The 25,573-nt window shown below is 61.5% G+C and overlaps 1 protein-coding gene across 5 annotated transcripts; it reads left to right on the top strand.

Moving 5' to 3' along the window:
- The first annotated feature begins 8 nt into the window (after positions 1 to 8).
- On the top strand, positions 9 to 25,355 carry LOC141749320 (semaphorin-3D-like). Of its 5 annotated transcripts, none has more exons than XM_074602668.1 (19): positions 120 to 183; positions 11,035 to 11,073; positions 12,849 to 13,047; positions 17,982 to 18,142; positions 18,901 to 18,963; positions 19,222 to 19,341; positions 19,679 to 19,781; positions 20,234 to 20,362; positions 20,680 to 20,825; positions 21,056 to 21,170; positions 21,335 to 21,404; positions 21,764 to 21,908; positions 21,991 to 22,213; positions 22,334 to 22,422; positions 22,844 to 22,885; positions 23,158 to 23,315; positions 23,554 to 23,618; positions 23,806 to 23,936; positions 24,022 to 25,355. In XM_074602668.1, the coding sequence occupies exons 3-19, from the start codon at positions 12,924 to 12,926 to the stop codon at positions 24,436 to 24,438; spliced, it is 2,301 nt and encodes a 766-aa protein (XP_074458769.1). In that variant the 5' UTR covers positions 120 to 183; positions 11,035 to 11,073; positions 12,849 to 12,923; the 3' UTR covers positions 24,439 to 25,355. The 5 variants fall into 5 exon arrangements, with proteins under 5 accessions (XP_074458768.1, XP_074458771.1, XP_074458769.1 ...); XM_074602671.1 differs by having other exon boundaries at positions 125 to 183; positions 22,024 to 22,213; XM_074602667.1 differs by lacking the exon at positions 11,035 to 11,073 and having other exon boundaries at positions 9 to 183.
- Positions 25,356 to 25,573: the final 218 nt, after the last annotated feature.

Raw genomic sequence — 25,573 nt, 5'->3', positions numbered from 1 at the left:
GGCGGCTTGGGCCGCTCTTATGAATGAAGGGGCTGCCCCCGGCTGCCTCCAGCCCCCCCTCCGCCTCCCCCCGGCTCCTCCCTGCTGCCCGCAGCCTCCAGGTGCCGTGGGTTTGCCGGGGCCACCGGAGGCGGCGGGGCCGGCAGCAGGCTGGGAGCATCGCCGCTGGCATCCCGCGGGCGGGTGAGTACTCGAGAGATGGTTTTAATTGTCGTTCATCAGGCTGGGCTCGGCTGCCGTGGGTCTGCCCCCCCCTCCCCGCCCCCGGGAGAGCCAGCTGGGGCAGTGTTGCCGGTGGGAGCAGCTCGGCCCCGGCAGCCGAACCGGGTCTGACCCGCCGTTTTTACGGGCCGCTTCGTGGCGTGTTGTATCTCGGTGCAGAACAACTCACGAGCAACTTGTCTTTTCCCGGCGCCTCCAGAGAGAGCGGAGCCTGTTCTGCCGCTCGGTTTGCCGTGAAAAGTTTGTGGGTAATAATTTTTTTATGGTTGTATCTACTCATGCTTTAACTTGGATTCTAGGAGGGTTTATTATTTTATTACTATGGTAAAGTTCTCTGTCTCCAGAGCTGCTTTTTCTGGTGCTTCTTGACTTTGATGCTCCGCTTTGCTGCTAAGGTTTAACAGTGCGAAATCCCGTATGGGACAAATGTCACTAAACGCCTAGCCCATGCTGGGGACTTTTCCACTGCTCCAAGGCGGCTTTGTCGGCTTTCCCCGACTCCCCCAAATAAAAATCAATTATTTGCTTCCAAGCAGTTGTGACCGCCTTGGTCCGAGGAGAAAAAAATAGCGTCTGCAGTCACTGGGGCGAATCATCCCCTGCTCGGGCTTTATGAAATCTGTCAGGACAGGGAAACTGTGCTCCTTCAACCTCCCTCTCTGCAACGCCTCAGCTCTCAGAAACCTCGGCACATGCAATATAGCAGGCAGAAAAGAAACAGAGCCTGAGAAATGCTGGGTGCTCTCCAAAGGAGTTTTAACTAATGATCCTTCTGCTTGGAAGCATTGCAGAGCCTGGGGATGGATGGCCGGGAATCGGGAGCCTTACACGCCTCCAGCGTCTTGAAAGCGATGGGTGGATGTTTCAGAGTGATGGGGTCGAGATAATCAGGGTGAGGGCGGGAGGGAGAAGGCTAAATGTTTGCTTATGTCTAGAAACAAATAACAAAGCACTCGACAAACTTAAATGAAGACAAAGAGGGTTATTTCTTCCTGTCCTTGAAATAAGACCGCCTCTGGTGTGAATTACAGCCCCTGAATGTGCGGCAGCCGGGCAGCCTGGCCGAGGGATGGAGCTCCTCAGGAGGCATGGAGCCGGCAGGGTGTAGCTGGGCTTCAGTAAGCCCCAAGCCTCGGCTTGCTGCCATGGCTGTGTTGAGTAAAGGAGTTTGTTGCCCGTAAGGAACCGCTGCACTAATCCGGCTGCTGAGCACCGGTATGAAATTTTGTAAGCTGGAAACCAGCATTTGGCGATGCAGCCTCGTGCCTAAGGGAAGAGGGGAAAGTGCTGCAGGAGAATTGCTCGCGGAGTCGCAGCTATCCCGCACACTTGCCGGCCACGCGACCCGCACGCAAGCCGCGGGGAGCTTTCTCTTTGCCAAGTGGAGCGTGCCCCAGCTTTCTGCCGGCCAGGCCTCGCGCAGCCTTCAAAGGGAGGGGGGATCTGGCAGCCCCCACGGGTCACTGACTCGGCACGATGGGTTGCTGTAACGTACAGATTTCTCCTGCAAGAGTTAGCGGTATTGAAAGCGACAGAGACACAAACGCCCTTGTGATTTATGAGATGGGGATGGGGAAGTCAATCGGAAAGCCAGGGCAGAGATATCAGCTCTATAAGAAATATGGGAAGAATTCATCCCTAATCTAATCTCACCGAATTCCACAAGGATGCAAGACAGGGATCATTTGCTCTGCTTCCTTAGGTTGAGATTTAAACAGGAAACCCCCCAAAGGGTGTAAGTTGTTCTCCCAAATACCAATGCCCCTGTGTGTGGAGGTCGTAGAGGGGGTGCCACACTCTGAGCTGTCTCCTGGCTGGGCGAGAGGCGATGCCAGGCTGTGGGGCTGCCGAGCAGCGGCATCCAGCAGCACCGAGATCAAGCAGAGGGAGCGGGAGCCAAGCCCGGGGTCCTCGGCTGGACTCACCGCTAACGATGCTCTTTGCCAAACCAAGCCCTTGAGCCAGCAGGGCTGGCAGATGTTATCGCTGGCGAGGGTTTCTGGCTGCCTCACTCGCTGCTGTGTTCCGTGACACCCTCTCAGGGGCTGTTTATAGCAAGGATGAAGATTTATTGTAAACTTTGGCTCCTGGACTCTTGGAGCTGCCTCTTCCTCCAAGTTTGGTCTATCCCCACTCCAGCTGGGATCGCAGCGAGAGGCGGCTGCGAGAGCAAGGGGTAATTAGGTCTTTACAGGCACTGGCTCGTGCAGTTAGAAACCTGGTGTTGAAAGCAAAGACATGGAGATCAGTCAGCTGAGTAACCTCCTGGCCCTGGGGGCAGCTGGGAATTGCTTTTGGATGGGGAATGGGAGGACATACCTGGCATCACCTGCCCTCTTTGAGGAGCCCTCCTCTGCTCAGCGTGGCAAGGAGCTCCTGCAGAGGACCGGCTGCACTGGGAAAGAGGGTAAAACCAGCACTACTTGTTCTGGACCGTGTCCCCTTTGGTCCCTGTGAGCCACCCATCACCTCTCCGCCTACTTCTCACTAGTGCGCTGCTCGCAGGAGCTGGCTGTGCCATCTCTGATTCTTTTTGCCTGCGGAAACTGAAGCACAGAGTGGCAAAATGATCAGTGTAAGGTTGCAGAGCTGGGCTCCCAGCACAGGGGACCCAGTCATTCTCACTCCCTAATGACCGGATTATCCCAAATCACAGCCATAAAAATCCAACATCTACCTATAGCTAGATGCCAAGGAATGTCAGTGATTTCATGGTACCCAAGAGGGAGCACCCCATATTGCCGGCAGAGATAAACCTTTATTTTTCCTCAGCGTGGGCACCGTAGGATATTTGGGCTCTGCCATCTCCATGCTCAGTGACCCCATGTACCCCCGATCCATCCCTGGCCCTGCTGTGCCTGCAGGCACACCACGTGCGCGCTCCGGGCCGGTACAACCCAGCTCTGCCAGAGGAATGGCATGGCACAGAGCACAATTGTTGCCAGCGTCATCCCCCAGTTGACTTGGGAGCCTGCCCAAGATACGGTTTTCCCTAAAACAATGCTGTTCGCAAGCCATGTGGGGTTATTGTTCTTGACTCGTGCGCTGGCGAGCTGCCATTTATTGTGCGCAGGAACTACTCTGCTGCTCCCACCATCGGGTTCAGGTTTATTTCCCCATTTTCCAGGAGGAGATCACTGATGTCAGCTAGTTTGGCCAGAGCGCTTTGTAGCACGAAAAAAAAAAAAAAGGCTTTCAGTTTCAATCTGTCCATTGTCCGCTGGGAGAAGAGCTGGTCTTCCCACGGTGCATGCTCCCACGCAGGTGGGTGGTGACAGCTCTGCCACTGCATGCTGCTACGTGCTTGCTTGTGCATGGGCAGTGGTAGAGCCAGGTGTGGTGCCCAGCTTTCCCAAAGCTCTGGTCTATGCTGCAGGAGGATGATCTGCTGTTTGGAGGAAGGTGGGAGGCTTGGGGGGGTCAATCCCTGCCCAGCTGTGGTTCCCGTTTGGCCATGGGCTGGTCGCTGAGGTCATCACATTAGGGCCACAAAGATGATCCGAGGGCTGGAGCAGCTCTGCTATGAGGACAGGCCGAGAGAGTTGGGGTTGTTCAGCCTGGAGAAGAGAAGGCTCTGGGGAGACTTTAGAGCCCCTGCCAGTCCCTGAAGGGGGCCTACAGGAAAGCTGGGGAGGGGCTGTTGGCAAGGGCATGCAGCGATAGGACGAGGGGCGATGGTTTTAAACTAGAACAGGGCGGGTTTAGATTAGACATTGGGAAGAAGTTCTGTACACTGAGGGTGGTGAGACACTGGCCCAGGCTGCCCAGAGAGGTGGTGGAGGCCCCATCCCTGGAGACATTCAAGGCCAGGCTTGATGAGGCTCTGAGCAACCTGATCTAGTTGAAGATGTCCCTGCTGCCTGCAGGGGGGTTGGACTAGATGACCCAACACATTCTATGATTCTATGATTCTATCTGCGCCTCAGGTCCACATTGGAATAATGACAACTACAGTGGCCTCCGCAGTGGGATGCTGAGCAGATGAGTACATGGAGGACCAAGAGACCTTCACATGAAGTAGGGGTTGGACAGGAAGGATTTGTCCTGGGTGCATCTCCTTGGGCATGGCATGTGGCCAGGTGGGGATAACGGCACACTGGAGGAGGTATCTCCACTTGTGACCATCCGCTGGGTTGGATTGTCTCTGTTTTGAGCAACCGGTTGAATGATTGCAAGGAGGGGAGCCGAGTGCCTTAGAGCATGCTGCTGCCAGCGGACGCCCTGGTTCCCCTCGCACAAAAGCTACGGCAGCCGACCAGGGGCTGACCTGACCCAGCCCCTGACAGATGTGCCTTCATCCTCAGCTCAGGCTGCAGCTGACCCGGTGTCTCCAGGGCAAGAATGAATGAGCAGCCAGCTGGGGTGAGCAGCCCGGCGTCCATCCGCAGTGTCCCTGCTGGTCGCTGATCCTAGGAAATACCCTGCACAGTGGTGGGAGCCGGGCCAGATCCAGCAGCCCTTGGCTCCAGGGGACTCCCTTTGCCACAGCAGAGCTGCTGGGGTGGGGACTGCGAGGTTGCTTGGCCGCTTGGGAGCTCACCGTGTCCCCTGGCTCCCCGAGCAGCGTGCCGGAGCCAAGGGCAGCCCGCTGGGGAGGCTGCCGGAGCGTGGTGCTCTGCGGGGGTCCCAGGGCTTGCGAGCCAGAGAGCTTACCCGGCAATCCCGGCTGTAATTATGGAGGAGCCCAGCCAAGAGGCTCTGAGAAGAAGCAGATAACGGTGCAGACGCTCTCCAGCCTCATTAAAATACTTTCTCCGGCAAAGCCCCCCCACGCCTGCCCAGTCTGTTCCAATTAGCGCCGTGGGCCAGGGAGAGCAGAGAGCAGGGCTCCCGGTGATGAAAAGAAAACATTGCAGAGCTTTAAAGTGTCGGGGGAGGCAGGCGGCCCCGGCTGGGACAGCGAGAGGCCCTGGGAGCGTGGCCGGCAGCCGTGTCGCTGGCTGGCAATGGTGAAGCGGATGAGCCGGGTCACTGAGCAGCAGAGCAGGTGCTTCACAGCCAGCTCCCGCCTGGAATGGCCCTGGGATTATAGCTGGGGAAGTGCGGCGGAGCCAACAGCTCCGTGAGAGGAGCTGAGTATCCCTGCCCAGTAGGTCTGGAGGTGGGAAGCAATAATCCCACCATGAGTGAAGAGAACGCGCGTTACAAATCGTGCAGGTTTGCTGCAGAACGTCTTGGCAGCTTCAGGTGGCAATAGGCTCCGGCTTGGGAGCGCTGGAGAAGACTGCAGCCCGCCTGTCCAGGGAGCAGGGACGCTTCTCCGCCCCCCAGGGCTGGCTCTCTTGTGAGACTTCCCTAGGGATGGAGCTTTCTCCAGCCCTTGGCTCGCTGCTGGGGTGCTTCAGAGAGACCCCCTAGGATGTTGGTACGTGCCCACCAGTACCCTGACCAAGCCCACCACCTCTTTTCCGGGGGCCACCAAATGACCAGCAGCCCATGACACTCGCTGATGGCTGAGCCTGCCCAGGTTTGAGGCAGTGACCCAGAGCCGGCACGCTCTGCATGAAACCCCTGGGTGTCACCCAGCCCCTCCCCAGCAGAGGCTTTTCAGCCAGCCTGGGGCAAGAAGCATCAGCAAACCTGTCCCTGGCTAGAGTCCGTGCTGGCTCCTGGCCTTGCAGCCCCCGCCAGGTTTTAGCACGTGCGTGATTCAGCCTGACCCAGCCTGGAAAGCCTGAAGCCCAGAAAACGGCTCCTGAGCCAGGCAGAGCTCCCCGAGCCTGCCGAGGGCTGTATTGAATGTCAGGCCATGTGGCGGACAGGTGACAGGGGTGGGTTTCAGCCGGCGGCTAGTGTCGTGGTATACACGGCTCTGAGGAATGCGGCGCTGCCTCTGGGGACTCACGAGGCTTCGGGGAGCTGGCCTGGCAGCGGAGCGGGCAGCAAGAGCCTCTTCGCTGCCTTATTTAGGTACTAACGCAACATCAGAGGGTGGCGAGCCCCTTTCCAAACGTGAGAGAATTTTAAACTTCCCAAGTGCATTAGGAGGCAGGGTGGGAGTTTAATACGTTAAGTCGGTCTGGAGTGTAATACCCCAGGTCAGCCCTGCCTGGGCTGAGATGAGCCCTGCGGCTGCTGCCCAGCGTGAGACACGCTTGCTCCACACTTGTCCCACCCCCCTGGCCCTCCGCTTTTTTCTGGGGAGGACCCCAGCCTTCTTCCTCGGAATTTGCCTCAGTGCCATCATCCCGGTGCGGTTTGTCTGCTCCGGGAGCCCTGGCCTGAGCAGCATCCCGCAGCCACTCTGGGGATGCAGGCAGGGAAGCCACGAACAGAGGTGGGCAAACGTGGTGCTGGTATGGCAAGGAGGGAGCCGGAGGGTTTGCAGAGTCCCAAGAAGTCCCTGTCTGGCTGGTTTTTCCCCGAGGTGTATTTGCCCAGCAGTCCGGTGGCACTGGAAGCTGCCTGTACTCTGGCAGCATTTTAGGTGAGAGGAGACATGCAAGGTGCAATTGCGCTGCGTCTCCGTCTGGCTTTCTCTGCACATCGGACTTGCTACCTCCCTGCTGCTGGATGCCCTTGGGGTGAATTAGAGGGAGGAACGGCGGAGGTTACGCGACCGGCACTACCTGGCTCAGGCAACGCATTCAGGAACACCAAAAAACCCTGCAGGAATCGCTGGCTGAAAGCATGGCCAACCCAGCCCATCACCGTGCCCGTCACCGTGCCCATCACCATGCCCACCACTGTGCCATGAGACAAGCCCAGCTGCTGGGCCACCTTCCAGCCTGCCACGCGAGAGCCAAGCCAGAGCAGGCTTCACCTCGCTCGGTAGCGAGGGAAAGGTAGGGGCTGAGCCGGCCACCTCCCGAGAAAGGGATTAGCAGGACGTTAAGTGAAGCCAACTCCTTATCCCTTCATAAACCGTTATTCATATCCTGGCCGGCCTTGGGTTTGGTAATTCCCCATTTGGTTTCAAAGGATGTGGTCCCAACCGGAGCGTGCCTTCAGCTACTGAAACTTCAGGGAGATGAACACTGTTAGAGGAGATGCTGTATTTGCCCTTCCAAACATTAAAGTTTACTCCCCTCAAGATAAGGAGCTGAGCCCAGCTCCCACGTGCCAAGGCCCCCGGCAGACAGGAACGCTCCCGTCGGCAGCGAAGGGCAGAGGCAGCTGGGCTCTGACAGGGTGCGGGATGCTGACGGCCGGGTTCACAGCCCAGGATGACCACCGCTTCGTCCGTGCAGTAGGAGGGGAGGAGGAAAACCAGCTGTAGAGCCTAAGGTCTGCACTGCTGCGGCAGCACAGCTGGCGTGCGCTTAATGTGACATGAAAGGTCTCGGGGACCAGGAATGTTTGCACATCAGCAAGCGTAAGAAGTAAAAAAGCGAAAAAAAGCTCTGAAGTGACACCACATGCAGTGCTGTCCCCCCTGATGTCAGCCAGCCCACAGGGCTGTCCCTGTCCCATGGCCGTTATCACCAGGTACCCGTCAGCTCCTGCCTGGCAGGGGTGACATGCCGATGAGCCGCAGTGTGCTAGCAGCAGCTGGAACTCATTCCTCCCCCCCTCGCAGCCCTTGGCACGCTTCGGCAGCAGTGGTTGGCAAGGAAGAGTGGTCCGGGGCTAATTGCGATTTATGGGCTTTAATCTCATGAGGCGGGAGCATAGGAGGCTGTCGGGAGATGTCCCGGCTGGAAGGGAGCCTGCTGGCCAGCCTTGCTCTGCCATGGCAGGGAAACGCAGGCGAAGCTTGAGCAACCTCAGCCGCCTTCTGCTGTTGAACAAGTCCTCCATTCAAACCCTCCGAATTCCGCTCCCCCCACCTTTGGGGCTCTGTGCGGGCTGGTCACTGTTGGGCACGTGTGACCTGTGTTATTGAGGCATTCCTTGAACCCTGCCATTTCACAGCGTGCACTGTGGCATCCTGCTGCCACCTGAGCTCTGGTGCTGGCTTTTGGGGTCCCGACTCCGGTGTCGTGCTGCTGGAACATCGTGTAGCTCTGTCCCCGTCGCACAGCTCAACATGGCAGGCTTCCCCGGCATCGGTCCTGCCCCGGCCGGGCAGCACTGGGGGAAGGCAGGGAGGGAGCCGAGGGCTTTGTCCTCCCAGTTGGAGAAGGACGACAGCTGCCTCTCCCGGCAGCTGCTGGGGCATCCATCATCCTGCGCGGGATGGAGGGGAACAACCGGCTCCCCGGGCTGAGCAGGGAGGGTTTCTGTGCCTGCGTGGGCAGGCAGCGCTTTAGGAGGAGGGACGGCCATGGGCAGGGGTGTGCGCCAAGGCGGAGGACCAGCAGCTCCCGCCGCGTACGCTCCCTGCACGCCTCGGCCCCGCACGCCTTCGCATGGCACAGGCCAACACACACCTACCCAACGTGTGGGGACGGGGGCAGGGGCTGAGCCATGGGACGGAGGAGGCTCCCTGATGGCAGGGGATGGCTGTCCTGCCTCTGGACCACCCAGCCTGGCTTTGACCCTCACTTTCTTGGCTGGGGCGAGACTCCTTTCTCCTGGTTCCCAGTCCCTGCTGTCCCAGGCAGAGAGCACCCACACCCAGGGCTGTGGCGGGGCGGGGGTGGGAAGACAGTCCCAAAAATGTGGGGCTCGGGTCCGGGAGCCAGCGCGTGGCTGCTTGGGAGCCTCGGGCATCGCCAGCCCCATGGCGGGGCTCTCCCCTCTTGCAGTGAGACTTAGCGTAGCGTTTCCTTCCCTCTGTGGAGGGGGTCGCTGCGGCCGAGTGCTGACAGCGGGGTGCAGCCCCTCTCCTCCCCCTGGGCTCCTCTCCCTTGAGGTCCCCCAGCTGCCAGGGGCAAGCACTTCACCCCTGCCCGTGGCCCGGCCGGCCCCGCGGTGTAACTGAAGAAGGCACTAGGCTGCAAATGGCGTGTGGGGATTATCCGGGACACAATCGGGGCCTGTGAGAGCGGTGGAGCACATGGCGGGCGGCGGGGGCTGCTGTTAGTGCCGCCCCATCGCTGAAGAGCTCGAGTTCAGCAGGCTCTGCCCTCTGGGGAGATAATGTATAGCCTGATAAATCCACTGCCAGGGCCCTTCCCCCTCTGAAATTTGGGCTGTTTTACACGATTCGTGGCATCGCAGCAAATAGGCATTGTCGGGAGGAAATTGGTGCTTTCACGGATAAACAATTCCCTCCCATGCCCGCATGTCCCAAACAGGAGGGATTTCTCTTTTCCCCATGCTGCTCAGTCTCTGGCAAGACCTTCCAGGGGACCTTGTCTCCAAAGGAAAAAATTCAGTGCTGTGCCATGAAACAGTGACTCTAGGTGATGGTCCGGAGCCTGCAACCCGTTGGGCTCCTGCAGGTCACCATTGGAAGGGGAGGGGGTGGAGGACAGAGGGTGACCACTGGGCCATCGCTGGATTGCTGCTGGCACAAAGTCAGCCCAGCGCCGCGGCGTCACCACCCGTGCCACCTATACCAAGGCGCTCCTGGTGACTGCCAGCCCCCCGAAACAGGGCTACGATCACCCACGTCCCCCCCGTCAGGCCCCACGCTGCCTGGGGTATGAAATGTTAACCCGCAGACGTCCCCTCGCCCCAGCAGCCTGCCCTCATCAGCACCTCCCTCTCCAAACTGAGATAGAAATAGTTGCAGCTCCGGACAGTTGATTATTTAAAGCTGTCGGGAGTGTTTAATTTAACCCTGGATTCATCATCCGCAGCTTGTTTCCATCCACTAGACACCCGTGCTCCCCCTTTCCGTGTAAACTCTGCCTCTACCGAGCTCTTTACCTCCAGGCAGATTTGGGCAGAGGTTCACAGGCGGGGGCCATGCCCTGCTGCGTGTGTCCCCCCGGTGTCCCCACTCCGGCTGGCACAGCGTGGGATGCCCCCGTGCCGGGGGCACGGCCGGGTTGGGGAGCCGCCGCTGGGATTTTAGCTGTGTGTCAGGAGATGGACAAGCCGAGTCCCCCACAATGGGCACGACAGCGGGGAGCCCCGAAGGCTTGGTGAAAGCAAGATATATAAGGGAAGCCTTTCTTGTTGGAAGTTATCCCTCTGGCCATTTTTTCTTTGCTTGCCCACTTTAAGACCCTCCAGCAAGATCCATGCTTTTTCTGACCCTGCACCCAGCTCTGCCAGGGCTCCGGGTTCCTCCTGTGTGTGGCTGCGGCTCCTGCCACCACCAAACCCGCCTTTGGCATCCCCAGGGCGAGGAGACGAAGTGCTGGGACAGCCGAGCCGTAGATGGCAGGGTGCACGCCTGCCCCACCGCCCCGGCCCCTGCTGCAGGCATGCGAAGCATCCCTAAAGCTCGCCCCGCGGCCATGGGTGAGCGTGTCCCAGAGGCAGGAGCGGTGCCCTGCCTGCCATCTGTAGAATTCCGACCCACCCTGGCATCCCCTGGCGTTCCGGGTCGTGAAAGGTTCCTCCCAGGGCCGGCTTAGCCCAAACCTAAGCCTAGCGCAGGCCCTGCACCATTTATAGAAAGCTGCAATTAGAGGCCAGCTTTTTCCCCCGAGTCCTCCGGCGACCGAATGCACGTTGGCAAAGAAAAGGTTTCCCTGTCAAATCCCAGGCACGTCCTCGTGATGAGCCCCGGGACAGCAGCGCTCAGGGCATGGCTGCCAGTCAGATGGGAGACTCCGCTGCAGGCGGCCGAGGCTGGGGAAGAGCTAAAATTGCTGGAGCATCCCCGGCACAGGAAAGCCGCTCGTCATCTCCGCCTGCTGGAAAGGTGGTGTGGGGAAGCGAGGGCAGCACTGCCTGTTTGCGGGTCCCCAGTGTGGCTGGTGGGGCTCCTACCTAGGAACTCCCCCCCTCTCCACTATCAACGTGTCAAGCAGCGAGCGATTCAAACCTAGCTAAACCCATCGTGTCTGTGGCTTTTTTTTTTTTTCCTAGGCAGTGGTTGGCCTGTCAAAAAGTCTGCCCAGGAAAGAGGTAGGTGGTTGACAAACCAGCCCCAAAGCAAAGAGAGAGAGAAAATGGCACAGCCGAGGTTGCATCCAGGTCCCAGGGTGGTGCCGGGTCTCCTGGGTTGGAGGAAGGCTCCGGGGCAGGGCAGGGAAGGGCCAGGAGACGAGCTGTGCCTGCTCCCCACCTGCCGGGAGGGAGAGAAACCCCAGCCCCGCAAGCCCGAAAGCTCCTCCAGAAGCAGAGCCAAGTGCTCCTTCTTGTGGAAAGCAGTGACCAAGGCAATAGGAAAGGCTCAGCCACACCATCCCTCCTACGCAGCCCTTCGCCGGGACGGCAGAAATCCCCTGCTCCTTGCGCCAGGAGCATGTGGCCAGGAATGAGCCTAAAAGCTCGTTTTACATCTTTCAGCTACCGGACTGGAAGAACTTGATTATGCAGCGAGAAGGGGAGTTAGTTAGACCTGCCATTTAGGGACCGGGACATTTAGAAGCAGGAAAAAGCATCTAAATTGCCTGAATTAATTGCTGAGAGCTGCCAGGCTCAGCTTCGCTGCCTGCAGGAGTTGTGGGAGCTGGTGGACGAGGCTGTGAAGCCCTGCACGCCTCTGAGGGGGTGCAAATGTACGCGAGTCCTTCTGGCCTGCAGCATCCCGGAGCCAACGGATGCTGGTGGCCTCGGGGAGGTCTGCGGTGACCAGGCGATTTGCAGAGCTACTGGCCAGAGTGACGTATCCTGTGCACACACAACCGCGGCTGATGCCGAAGGCATCTCAAGGGTGGCATTTAGGGACGACACTCCAAAACACTAATTCTCCCTTGAGTAAGAGGGACGAGATTTAACCCTGAGCAGAGATAAGATGAATATCAGGGATCCCTCACTGGGCTCTGTCCAGGCAGATATTTAGCAGAGGATGACCAAGCTCTGAGAGCCTGTTGGAGGGTGTACTACTCCCCTAGCACCCCTCGCCGGTTCCCTCATGTCAGTCACCTCCAGGATGTTCAGATCTGAGCACCCCTGAGTACCGCATGCCATGGCCACACTGGCGCCGCACACCTCCCCTGGGCAGGCTGTAATAGCTGGTCTTCTGAAGTCCCTGCTGCTCCCGAGTGGCAGCCGGTGAGCGGGTCTCCCAGCCACAGCTGCCTTTCCCAGCACCCAAACTGGCCCTGTGAGCACCAGCTGTTCCGCCAGCTCCGGGAGATAGAGGGTGCAGGCTGTCCCAGCCAGGACCAGCGTGGCTTATGGCAACGGAGATGTTCAGAAAGCCTCCTCGCCCTGCCAGAACCATCAGTGACTGCTGAGGTTGCGAGAACAGCCCAGACAGTGAGATACCCACCTCTTCAGACCCCGTTTTTTCCTCCCAGCCCGGCTGGCTCAGGGTGCGAGAGCTCCTCAAGACAAGCCTTGTATCCCCCCAAGGGATGGGTGGGCCTCCACCATCCTGCAGGTGCTGGGCTCAGATAAAGCCTCCCGAGGGGCTGGTGGCGGGTGCCGCAGGGTCCCCAGCCCGGCAGGCTGAGCCGGCTGTGGCTGTCACCTCCCCCCGCAGCAGGCTGCATGGCAGCCCCGGCTCATTTTGCAGCGCCGTGGGTGTGCGGGGGGCTGGCCACTTGCTCTCGGTGGCTTCTCTCCGCCAGGCAGCTGGCCTGACGTCTGCTGGGGGACAAGCCGCCTGCGGACCTGCCAAGCCATTGCTCGCGGTCCCCCGAGCACCCTCCCCAGCCGGGGGCCGGAGGGACTGGGGGTCCTGACCCGCACACAGCCCGCAGCAGTGCGACCTTCCCCTTCTCTGCTTGCAGCTGGCGGCGGAGGCGGCGTCTCAGCGCTGGACCATGGTGCTGTGAGGGCGAGCTGCCCCCTCCCCGGCTGCAAGGATGCAAGCTGTCCCCAGCCACCGGCTGCCCCTCGCTGCCATCCTCCTCTGCCTCCTCCTGCAGCAGCCGGGCAGCGGCAAGGCATGGAAGCAGCACGCCCCGCGCCTTCGCCTCGCCTACAAAGGTAAGGGGGTCGCCCAGGCGGAGTTCCCTTGGGTCTGCACCTTGCTTGGGAGGGCTGGGAAAGCGTCTTTCAGCCAGGGAGCGAAGGGGGTGGCCAGGGCTCCAGGAAAGCTGGCAATAGCCCTGCCATCATGGCCGCAACATCTCCGTACATTGTGTCCTCGGGATGTTTGATGGCTGAACCCCCCAGCACAGCTCCTGAGGACCCTGGACCGGCGCTGCTGGCATCGGAGCAGGGGGCTGAGCAGGGAAGGCCCTGCCCTGGTTCAGTGCATCGCCAGGACCAGCAGGGATGTCGTCTTCTGCTCAGACTCACTCTGGGCATCTTATGGTGTGTCCTGGATTGGAGCTGGCCTGGGCAGCCGCAGGTCCTCATGCTCACAGTGCAATGGGGACGCTGAGCCCCACGCTGTCCCCTTCCTCTGCCTCCCACCAGCACAGTCCTGCCCCAGCTCGGCCCTTCTGCCCTTACCCTTCCTTTCCTGCCGAGGGGAGGCTGAGACGCTGCACAGATCATTTCCCTGCTGCGCTTTCCCCTTCCCCCTGCATCTGTCTTGTCTGTTTAGATTATGAGCTCTTCAGGGGAGGCACAGCTTGCTCTTCTTGTTACTGATGAAAACGGGGGCCTCTTCTCGGTCATCTGAAGACGGAACAGGAGCAGACTGACAGGTAGCACGGTACATGCCCCAGCAGGGAAGTGCGAAAGGGGAGAGTCTCTAGGGAAAGGGTCTCTGCAAGGGAATGTCCTGAGCAGTCAGAGCGGAGCCCTGCTAGCCCGGCAGCTGGTCACCCTGCCATGGGCCTGCAGCATGAATTTGGACAATTTACCTGCTGTCAGCTTCTCCTATGTGAAAAAGAGAAGGTGCTATGAAGGACGGACAGCTAAAGCTCAGCACTTCCCATGGATGTGGCAGTTGGCAGGGCTCAGCCAGCCCTTCTCCACACCTGTGAGGTGGCAGTGCAGCTTTCCCATGGCCATGGCACTCAGAGCCCTGGGACCATCCTCTTGGCCTGCTCCATCGCCCTGAGAAGCTGCTTTCCAGGCAGTGGCCACCAGCGATGTGGAAGATGCCCCCGGCTTGTGGTTGGAGAGGGCTGGACCTCCCAGGGATGCGGGATACCCCTGCGGGGAGATGGCCCCCACTGATAGCCCAGCTCAGAAACACAGTGCAGGGTCTGCCTTTCCTTGGAGCCGGAGGAAGCAGAGCTGGGGCAGCAGGAGCGCAGAGGGACTGCCGACTTCAAAGCCCCACCGTGTGCTGGGGCCAGACATGCCAAAAGCCCTCAAGTCTTGGGCAGAGGCAGAAGAGGAAGCTCCCAGCATCAGGAGGGCTCAAGGACAATGCGAACAATGGCAGGGGATGTGACTCACGGACAGCACGGGGCAGGTTCAAGGACACAATGCCTTGAGAAGTTTAGGTTTAAAAACCCCTCGAAAAAAATAAAAGGAGGCCTTTGAGCGTCCGTCCGCCCCAGAGCCTACAGGGTCAGCCTTGCCCTCAGATCGCAGCATGGGGGAGGCAGGCAGAGCCCTTGGGGGGGGCGGGGGGAGAAGATGCAAGCAGGCTTGTGAGAAGGAAATGACAGCAGTGAAGGCTGGGAGAGCAAAGGAAGGATGGGGCACGGGGCCCGGGGCCAGGAACAACAGCAGCGGCTCCCACCCTGCCGAGGAGGCGAGGAGGAGGTTTATAATAGCAGGATGGCAATCGCGGCCGCACGAGAGGCAGCCTCCGGCTAAGCTGGGTCAGGCTGGGTCAGCCCTGACGCTGCCCGGAGCTGAGCCTCTCTGTTTTCTGAGGCCATAGAGCTATGCGGTGAAACCGCAGCACGCCTGCGAGCTGTAATAATCCGGGGCAGGCCCAGCGAGGACTCGGCGAAAGGGTCTTCTGCCAGCCTTTGATCTGCAGCCGGCCCAGGCAGGCACGACCCAGAAGCCGTCACCGTGCGGCAAGTGCTGAGGAGTGCAGGTGGGGCTCTGGTTATCGGCACCAAAAGCCGGGCTGGCACGTCTGTTATCAGCCGAGGGCAGTGACGGGCTGGAGCCCGATTTAGCGCCAAGCTTCCCCTGGGCTTCAGGGATCTCCTCTGTGGCCTGCTCCATCTGATGGCTGGGGAAAGGAGAGGACAGCCCCCCGGCACAGCCGGGCGGTGACCCCAGGAAGCCCAGGGTCGCCCCGCACTGAGGATGCTGTGGCTAAGGGGCAGGCGGAGATGATGGATGAGACAAGGCGGTCACAGTGGCCCCGACAATAAAGAAAAACACCGTGTCCTTGGGAGATAATGAACACAAAGGAGAGGATGTTTCTCCGGGCTCAGCCATCGGTCTAGCCACCCCGCAGCTGCTGCAGACACCGCCGGGTTCCCTGCCTCCGAGGGTCGGGGCTTGGATCAAATGCCTTGTGCGTACAGCTGGACTCGGGGCAAGAAGAGGCTGGTTTGTGCATAGCGGCTTCCTGCGTACGGGGCCTGGATCCACAGCACTTGGCATCCCCTTGGTGAGGGAGCAGGACTGCGCCACGGAGTCAGGCTGAGACCAACTCACGGTCACTGATGCTGCCAGAGGTCTCATGGTGCAGATGCAAGTGCAAGGCAGTGGGTCCTTCCTGGGTCCTCCTACAGGCTGTCACAGCAGCAGGGAGGGCTCCTCCATCACCCTGCCCAACCTTGTCCTCAGATGGGGCTGGGGCAGGTCAGAGTGACCATCAGGTGACATTCCCTGGGACCAGCCTTGCCCCACTCCACTTAATTGCACTCATGTATTGGATGAACCTTTGACCTTCCCACCCCAACCCAGCTCCCCAGCACCCTGCCTGACATTTCCCCCTGGACGCGGCAGGTCCCGGGAGCGTTGGCAGACACAGGAGGGTGGGCAATGCACACCAGCCCGCTGCGGACCCAGCGGTGACCATGACCCGCAGGCAGGGACAGGAATTCATCTGTTAATCCCATTCAGCCGGTGGGAAATGGCTTGGAAATCTGCCCCCCAACATCCGTGGCACCCAGAGGACACCCCTTGGGAGCTCGAGGGATAGTGGGGAGTGGAGTGGGGCTGTGCACAGCTTTTGTGGGAGCAGGAGGAGGGCCAGGAGCTCCCTGACACAGCCGGCGAGAGGGGGATTTGTATCCCAGAATAACCAGAGTTCTGACCCAAGAGGAAGAGGAGAAGGAAATACTGGCTGTGAGCGAGAATGGCTGTGATGGCGTGGATCCGGGCAGGGACCCCTGCCTGTGACACAGCAGGTCCTTCCCCGCAGGGATGAGCAGACGTCAGTGGCATTTCCAGCTCGCAGGCACTGGCCCCGCTTCCCCTCTGCCCTGGAAACGGGGTGGAAGGAAGAGAGACGCAACCTCCCGGGGCAGCCGGTCCCCTCTGCAGGGAGCCGTGCCTGTCCCCACGTACGCCCCACCTGCGCCCGGGGCCGCATGGCCGCCCACGCTCCCATCCACCCGGCCAGCACCCGCTCCCCTTGGCAGCTTCCTTCCCTCCCTTCCCGGCACGCTGCTTCAATCCACATGATTTTGGGTAATTTCTCAGCCTGGTTCTTACAGACAACGCTGGGTTTCCATCCGCACTCCACCTCCCTCCAGTCCCCATCCAGCAGCAGCCCACCTCCATCTCCCCTTCCCATGGCCCTCTCTGTGCACTGTTCCCTGCACGGCACCAAAGCCAGGAGCAGCCTTGCCACCGTAACCGGCCTTCAGCCTCTCCCTAGCCAGATCCTGACACTTTTGAAGAGGAGAGCGATGTGTTAGGATTTCTGGAAGCTCTAAGGCCTGCCTTGGTGCCGATCCCCCCATGCCTTGATCCCTGGGAGCAGGCGTTTGCCGGGGTGGCAGCTGCTGCGGTGCCGTGTCCAGTGCAGCAGCCGCCCCTGCCATGCCGGGGGATGCTCACCCGGGGGTGTTGTTTCAGGAGTGGTTAACCAAGAGACAAGAGCTTATTGTCCCCCTCGCACACCCGCAACTGTGCCGGAGGGACCATGCTAGCCACCCCCGGGCTTCTGCGTAGGAGGAGCTACAGGCTGAACAGCAGAGCCTTTCCCGCTGCCCTGCCATGTCCGTGGGGGGTTCCACGGCACACCTTCCCCCTCGACAAGGTGGCTCTTCCCTCCAGCAGTGCCAAAGGGGTGCCCTTGAAAGCCCTTTTCCCAAGCCAGTCCGGTGCTGGGAGTAGGCTGTCCCGGGGTGCAGGGGTGGGGGCACAATGCGGGGTGGCAGAGGCAGGGTCAGAGCAGCACCGGAGACACAGCTGGGGACTTCCCTTACAGGCTCCTTGGGCCGGGACTGGCCATCCATCTGTCCGTCTGTCCCCACGCACCCACCCCCCTGCCCCTCCCAGCGCCTGGGGTAAAGCCCAGCAGCCAACAGACGCTTCAGAGAGGAAAAGTCTGAGGGGGGGATGGAGGAGACCACACAGCCTCTCCTTGGAGGGATGCTTTGCCCCAGCAAAGAGCCCGTACCTTTTTTATATACACTCTCTCGATCTGAAGCCCAGGGAAAACATGCTGGGAGTGATGGCAAGCAGTCCTCCTGCGCTGTCAGCCTTCTCCCCACGGTATCGAGGTGCCAAGACTTTGGGGCTCCAAGAGCTCCTCCGAAAGGCGAGCTGGAAGCTGAGCAACCCGGACTCCTCAGGATGGACCACTGTCCTGCCCCGCACCCGCAAAGCAGCCCAGGGCCAGGTCAGGGTAGTTTTCCTCCTTGTAGGGGGTGACTCACTGTGTCCTCCAGGTAGGAGGTGGGAGGAGGCTTCATGCTGAGGTTTGGGGCATCGCAGGTGGTGTTTCTCTGCTAAGGCAGCGTCGCAACGTTGCGTTCCCTTGGGGCAGGGGTGAGTAGCCAGAGCTGTCCCAGACAGGGGGAGCACGGGGCTTCTGGCTGTTTACTTCGTCGCTCATGGATGTGTTTCTCTTTCTCCAACCTTCTGCTCCTCAGACCTGCTGAAATCCAACAGCTCTCGCCTGTTGCTGGCCTCGGGTGACGGGCTGGATTTCCAAGCCCTCTTGGTGGATGAAGACAGGGCCTGGCTGATGGTGGGAGCAAAAAACCACATCTTCCTGCTCCACCTGGACCATCCCAGCAGAGAGCCCGAGAAGGTCAGCGCTGGGAGGAGGGTGTGAGCGTGACCCTGGCCAGGCTGGCTCCTTCCTCCCCGGGAGCCGCTCCTCATTCCCGTGCCGGGGCGTGGAGGGGGACGTGATCCCAGCCGGGCTGGTGCAACATCACCCACCAGGGACACATTTACACCAGGATGTCTCAATCAGTGGGGTCAACCCATCCCTGGCGGTGTTAAGCCCCGGGGGGACAGGGCGACGCCAGGGAGGGACAGGGCGGCTTGGCCAGGAGAGGAGACCTGGGTGGACCCGGGGTGAGATGGAAGGGCAGTGCCCGGAGCCCCGCCATCACACCTAGTCCCCGCTGCCGCTGCAAGAGCTAAAACAACTCCAGCAGCGAGCCCGCTAATGTCATCCCAAGACATCCTGCTGGCAGGGTGCGCAGCCCAAGCCCAACAAAAGGAAAGCCCATTAAGGCGCTGCAGCCTGGCGTTCCCACGGGCCGGGATCCAGCGGAGCCTGCCCACCGTCCGGGCGTGCCGTGGCCCACCCAGGCTCTGTCCCCACGCCAGATTCGCTCTGAGCCCATTTGGCAGGCCGCCCGCCGAGCTCGGCCGGGCCCTGGGGACCCGAGGGGGTGTCAGACCCGCTGCAGAGCCGCCCCGTGTCCTCACCACGCGCCTGAGCCTGGCAGCAGCTTTTGGCCGAGCCCGTTCCCACGGGTGCCCGCGGGAGCCAGCTGCCCCAGAGAGGGGAAGGCGAGCAGGGGCTGCATCGGTGGGGGTCTCTCTGTGTTGCAGATTTTCTGGCCAGCCTCCAGGGAGCAGGTTGAGCATTGCCAGCTGGCGGGGAAGAACGTGGAGGTAAGCAGGGCTGGCAGCCCCCCCAGCTCACGGCCTTTTGGGGTTTGCCGTGGATATTAAACACCCACATCACCCCGAGAGGGAGCGTGGGGTCTGCTTGAGGCACGGGTGTTGAGCCAGCCCGAGTTAAGCTCAGCTTGCCAGCTGCCAGGGCAGGATCTGGGCAGGCTCCCGCACCCCGAGCGGACACGCCATGGGGCTGGGCACAAATGGCCAGACCTGGGCTCAGCCAACTAACAAACATCTCCCCTCGAGCAGACGGAGTGTGCCAACTTCATCCGCCTCCTCCAGCCCTTCAACAGGACCCACGTGTTCGCCTGCGGGACCGGCTCCTACCAACCCGTCTGTGCCTTTATCCAGCTGGGAGCCAGGGGGAAGGTGAGGGACACCCTGGCCAGCCATGTCCCCATTGCAGAAGGTGGCAAGAGAGACCCCCGCAGCGAGTTGTAGGGGGAGAGAGTCCCGGAGCCTGGGGAGGGTGGCCGTCCAGCCTGGCACAGTCCCTGCCACCTGTGTGTGGCGAGTGGCGAGAAGCAGCCTTGGTTTGGCAGTGCCAGGGTGCCCCATGGGGACAGGACCCGGGTCCTGGCAGCCCCCTTGAGGGACCTTCTCACTGCAGAGCTGGGCACACCGGTCTCCTTCCCACTCTTTTCCGCATGCCCAGCTTGTTTACAGCCTCCCCCCATGCTGACATCTCCCCGTTTATCTCTGTCAGGGTCCTGGGGCTCCCCCCATGCGGTTGGTGACCCACTCCTTGGAATCGGGGCGAGGACGGTGCCCGTACAGCCCCCACGAACCTTTCACGGGGCTCCTCATCGGTAAGAGGGAGCGGGGAGCAGAGGTGATGCTGGAAGGCGGGAGCGCTGGGAACGGTCTGTGCTGGGAGGTGCTGGCAGCGGTGCCTGCGCCCGGCTCTGCTGCGCGCGGCTGCAGTCCTGGGCTGCTGCTGAGCGGCCGCGTGTGAGAGGAGCCATCCTGCAGAGCCTGGTCCTGCCCCGGCTCACCTTGACCTGGTGGTTCCTGCACAAAATCGCGAATTGGGGGTGTAGATGGAGCGGCACGGACATGGGGGTGTGCGGTGTCACCTGCCTGCCCGCCTCGTACCGGCACTGTGGAAGGGCTGGCTGGGTGTGAGGCTAGAAGCCACGCTGGGTCACAGGTCTGGAGGAGCCACCTCCACCCCCCTGACCCTCCGAGGACACAGGGGTGTCCTGCCAGGGTACCTCCGGCAGCGGCACCCAACCCACCCACGGCCCGTCTCGCCCCGCAGATGGGGAGCTGTATTCGGGCACCTCCAGCGACTTCATGGGCAGCAGCGCTGCCTTCTTCCGCACCTGGGTCCATGGGGCCGAGCAGAGCTACATCCGGACGGAGCAGAACCAGGACCACTGGCTGCATGGTAGGAACGGGAGGAGCCGGGGGTCACGGGGGGGCTCTCCTGCCTGCTGCGGAGAGGCTGGGGGCAGCACTGGGTCCAGAGCAGGGTGGTCTGGACCCTTTCTCCTCTCTGGGGGGAAGTACCGATGAAGCCTCTGGTGGGAGCCATGCTCCAGCCTGAGCACCAGGAACGGGGCTCTGCCTTCTGGATAGCAGGGTACCCATGGGTCCCCCTGCATACCCTCAGCATCCCATGCTGCTCCCAAGGTCTTCCGAGGGCAGTACAACAGGGTTGGCTCGGGGCACAGGGCCATGTCGTGCTGCTCCTTGCCCCCTCAGAGCCCGCATTTGTCGGCGCCTACGCCATCCCTGATACCTACAACCCACACGATGACAAGGTCTACATCTTCTTCCGTGAGACGGCCATGGAAGCTGGGCAGTGGGAGAGGCGGCACATCCATGCCAGGGTGGCCCGGGTCTGCAAGGTCAGTTCACCAAACGCCAGCATGCCATGGCTGGGTGTCCCACCAGGTGGGCTTTCCCCTCTTCTGGGCCACGGGGCATCCCAAGCAGGGTCTACCAAAAGGCATGGGGCTATCACCACACCCCCAGCACAGATCAGAGGGCTCAGGGCTGGGGGTGTCCCACTGTGGGGACCGAGGAGTGCGTTGTGGTGGGGGAGGCTGGGCTGAGCCCGGCTTCTGGTGCCCGGCAGAACGACGTCGGAGGGAAGCGCAGCCTCATCAACCGCTGGAGCACATTCCTGAAGGCCCGCCTGGTGTGCTCCATCCCTGGGCCCCAGGGCACCGAGACCCACTTCGACCAGCTCGGTGAGTGCACAGCCCGGTCCGCAGCTGGGAACAGCACTGCTCCGCCATGGCTGCTCCTTCCAGCACGCCCGGGGATGTGGGCATGGCGTCAAGGATGCCCACCTGCATCCCCTGGACCTGCGCTGCAGCTCCCAGGTGCGTCACTTCCACCCGTCTCTTTGCAGAGGATGTTTTCCTCCTGCGCACCCGGGACCCCCAGAACCCCCTTGTCTTCGGCCTCTTCACAGTCTCCAGGTGAGCGGAGCTCTGGCTAGCCCCTGCCTGGGGCAGTTGTCCCCCCAGCTCCTGCCCTGGGAGGAGAAAAGGGCAGGACCAGCCCCCAGCTGGGAGAGGAAGGGCCACCAGCCATGTCACTGCTTTCGCTGCCGCTGGCTCACCAGCCCATCTGCCAGACCACCAGGTTTGGCATCGGCACAGCCAGAGGTCCCCCAGGCTGGACTGGTTGTGCCAAAGGGATTCCTGTCACCTCCCCTGGGTGCCGTGCATGACTCGCGGGCTGTCGGGGGACAGGGTGGGCTCAGGGGCATTGGTGGGCATGTGCCTGGTCCCCGTGGAGCAGCAGGGATGATGACAGTAGTGTCTTCCCCCCACAGCGGTGTCTTCAGTGGCTCCGCTGTCTGCATCTATTCCATGGCTGCCGTGAGAGCTGCCTTCAGCGGCCCCTTTGCACACAAGGAGGGATTCGACTACCGCTGGGTGGAATACAAGGGCCGTGTCCCCTATCCCCGTCCCGGCACGGTAAGGGGCTGGGGAGCAGGGTCGGGGGGAGCAGGACGGACTGCCCTGGTCCTCATGCAGCGCCCCCCATGTTGCCATGCAGTGCCCCAGCGAGACGTACGACCCTCTCCTGCAGTCCACCAAGGACTTCCCCGACGAGGTGATCAGCTTCATGCGCAGCCACCAGCTGATGTGGGAGCCCGTGTACCCCCAGGGCCGCCAGCCCGTCCTGGTGAGGGTCAACGTCCCCTACCGGCTGCGGCGGCTGCTGGTGCACAGGCTGGAGATGGAGAGCCGGCACTACGACGTGCTCTTCCTCGGCACAGGTGGGACCTCGCCCCAGCTTTGGGGACGCTGTCACCACAGGGCAGCTTGCATGGCACACCGGTCCTGCTGGCTCAGGTGGCTCCTAGCCCTGACAGCTCCTTCTCCCGCTGCGTTCACAGATGAAGGTAAAGTCCTGAAGGTGGGGCTGGCCGGTGGGGTGAGCCGTGGCACCGAGGTGATCAGCCTGGAGGAGATCAGCGTCACCAAGGTACGGAGTCCAGGCCAGGGCTGGACAACGCAGCCTCCCATCACCCCATGGCTCCCTCCTTGCCAGGCTCCTGCAGCAAGTCACGGTCCTCTCTCCGGGAGGTCCCTCACCGTGCTGCTGGTCCCACCTGCCCTGGTCAGCAGGAGATGCCCTTAGCATGGAGGGGAGCCAGGGGGATGGCAGCCAGGTCACCCCCCAGCTCCCCAGGGGATGGAAGTGGCAGACCGGAGTCCAAAATAAAATGGGAGGGCTGAGCCCCTCTGTGACAGCATGGCTGCCCCTGGCTGCTTGGGTGGAGCTGGGACCGGGGAGCTGGGTCAGGGCCCTGGCACCCCGTCACCCCAGGGTCCCAGCCCCACGGTCAGGCTGGGGCACCCAGGAGGGACTGACACAGCCACAGCACCCTCTCCTTCCCCTCCAGGTGCCTTCTCCCATCCTGGACATGAAGCTGTCACCGAAGCGGGTGAGTCCTCCCTCCTGCTTCTTCCCAAAGCAGCCAAGGGACAGGGCACAGCGGGCAGCTGGCCCCCAGCCCCTCTGCCTGGGTCCCTGGGGCTTGCACACTTAGGGAATGGGCTCACGGCAGAGCAGCCTGGGGGGCGGCAGGTTCTGCCCCCTGCTCCCCACGTCTCCCCCCGGTGTCCCCACCCCAGCACGGGGCAGGGAGCTCAGTTCCCCGGCTAAGCCGGGGTGTCCAGCCGTGGGTCCTGACGGCGGCTGTTCTCTCCCGAGCAGCAGGAGCTGTTTGTGAGCAGCACCCACGGGCTGCTCCAGCTCTCCCTGTACCGCTGCGAGCTCTACGGCAAGACCTGCACCGACTGCTGCCTGGCCAGGGACCCCTACTGCACCTGGGACGGCAGGACCTGCGCCCCTCACCTCCTCACCGAGAAGAGGTGAGCGTCCGCCCGGGCCAGCCCTGCTGTCCCCCTGCAAAGGGACGGCGTTTGGAGCAGGGAAGGGCAAGCCGCCGGCCCTGGAGCTTTACCTGTCAGACCAGCCCCCTACTGCCACCCTGTCCCTGAGCCATCCCTTGTCCCCCCAGCCCTCCCCTTCTCCTTGGGTGCTCTGGCACAGAGGGGTCCCACAGCCCGGGGCGGATGCCACCCCACAGCCCTGTCTGCTGTCCCACAGGCGTTCCCGCTGCCAGGACGTGCTGAAGTCTGACCCGCTCAGCCAGTGCCAGGACCCCTCAGAGGGTGAGCGCCAGCCCCAGCCCCTCCGAGGAGTGCCCAGGAGGGCGGGCAGCATGGCGCTGGGACACCAGTAGCCACCAGCCGCACCAGCACCGTCCTCCTGGATGCTCTGTGCTGCCCGCCCTCCCTGCCTGTCACACAGCTCCCACACAGGGTACTCACCCCTTCCCCTGTCCTGTCCCCCCCACAGGGACCGCTGCCCTGGAGAAGCTGGTTTACGGGGTGGAGAAGAACTCAACCTTCCTCGAGTGCCTGGCGCGCTCCCCGCAGACGACCGTCCGGTGGCTGGTGCGGCACGGCGAGGAGACGGGCCTGAGCGAGGTACAGGGGACGGGGCAGCGGGGACGAGGCGCAGGGGTGGCTCGGTCCCCTGGGACTGACCCACAGCGCTCTGCCTTTGCCCCAGGTGAGGAACAACGGCCATTTCTCGGTGCTGGAGCAAGGGCTGCTGATCCGCCAGCTGGCGAGGGAGGACGTGGGCACCTACGAGTGCCAGGCGGTGGAGCGCTCTTTCTCCCGCCCCCTCACCCGATACAGCCTCCGAGTCATCAGGCAGGAGGCCATGGAGGTGCCACCGTACAAACGGAGCAAGGGGGCCGAGCTGGGAGGGACCCACCAGAGCCCCCGGCCCCGGATTGACCTGCACCCGGGCTACAAGGGCTTCCCGCGGGCCCTGGGGGCGCCGGGCACCAGCCTGGATGTCTACTGCAACGCCCTGCGGCACCAGGAAAGGCAGCGGCAGAAAGCCTGGCACCAGAAGTGGCAGCACCCATCACCAGACAGCAAGAACGGCCGGGTGCGGAGGCACCCCCAGCCCCTGTGAGGGCGCAGAGGGAGCCGGGGCTGCCCGCAGCTCCCTCCTCAGTGTCTCCAGGGCCCTTCTCGCACGCCGGCATCAGCTCCGAGACACCTCTCAGCTCCCCGTGCAGAAACGCCGCGCTGTTACTACCTCAAACCCCGCCAGACCCCGCTGCCTCTCCGGGCGCCCCACGGGGCACGCCAGGGGCACGCAGCCCACCCCGGCTCCCCGGGACTTAAAGCTATTTACACCCTGCAGAATATTTATTCTCCTTGTTTTCCCCCTTAATGACCATCCTTATCAGCAGCAATAATAAGCAGAGAAGGGAAACGGCAGCTCTCACACATGGTTCCCTGACACCCGGCAGCATCCATGGACATCCGTGCACGCAGTGTCCCCGGGCTCCGGAGGCGGTGGGCTCCTCGCTCCAGCCCCAGCCTGTTCCCTGCCCCGGGCGGCTGCGGAGGCGCCAGCGGAGCCCAAACGCCGCTGGAGGCAGTGGGGCACGGCGGCTGCTTGCTGAACCCCGGCTCCGGCAGCGAGGAATTAGGGTTTGCAGAGATGCCCGTGCCCAGCCCAGCTCCCATCCCCTTCAAACCACAGCCCAATTTTAAAATTTTGACATTCATTTTACAAGGGGGGGAAAAAAGAAAAAAAAAGAGAGAGAAAAAACAGGCAGTTATACCAACTTACAATTTATTATTTTTTTTAAAAAAATGACATGAAACACAAGTAAAAATAAATACATCATATAAACAACAAATTGTTCAAAGTCTCTGTTCTGGGAGACCAGGCGAGCGCATCCCGTTCGACAGAGAGAAGAGGGAAGCACATGATCATGCGTGGGGCCAACCGACCGACCCACCCTGCCAGCGATACGCCTCTTTCCAACCACAAAAAGACAGGCCACAAACTAAGGCGGCAGTAAAAATGAAAAGGAGAAAAAAAGAAGAAAGAAAGAAAGAAAGAAAGAAAGAAAGAAAAAAAAAAGAACAGAACCCCAAAACAACAGAAAACCCCAAATGAGACTCAGCGATGGATTCCTTCAGGCTCCTGTGGATCTGCCGGAGACTCCAGCTCTGAGCCGGGTGCCACCGAGGTGGGAGCCACGGAGCAGCAGCGCGGTGGCCGGGAGGCGGCAGAGGATGCTCTCCCTCAC

Source organism: Larus michahellis, chromosome 10, assembly GCF_964199755.1.
Source record: "Larus michahellis chromosome 10, bLarMic1.1, whole genome shotgun sequence".
In the NCBI taxonomy this organism is placed as follows: Eukaryota; Metazoa; Chordata; class Aves; order Charadriiformes; family Laridae; genus Larus; species Larus michahellis.
This window is presented reverse-complemented; position numbering and strand designations above follow the sequence as displayed.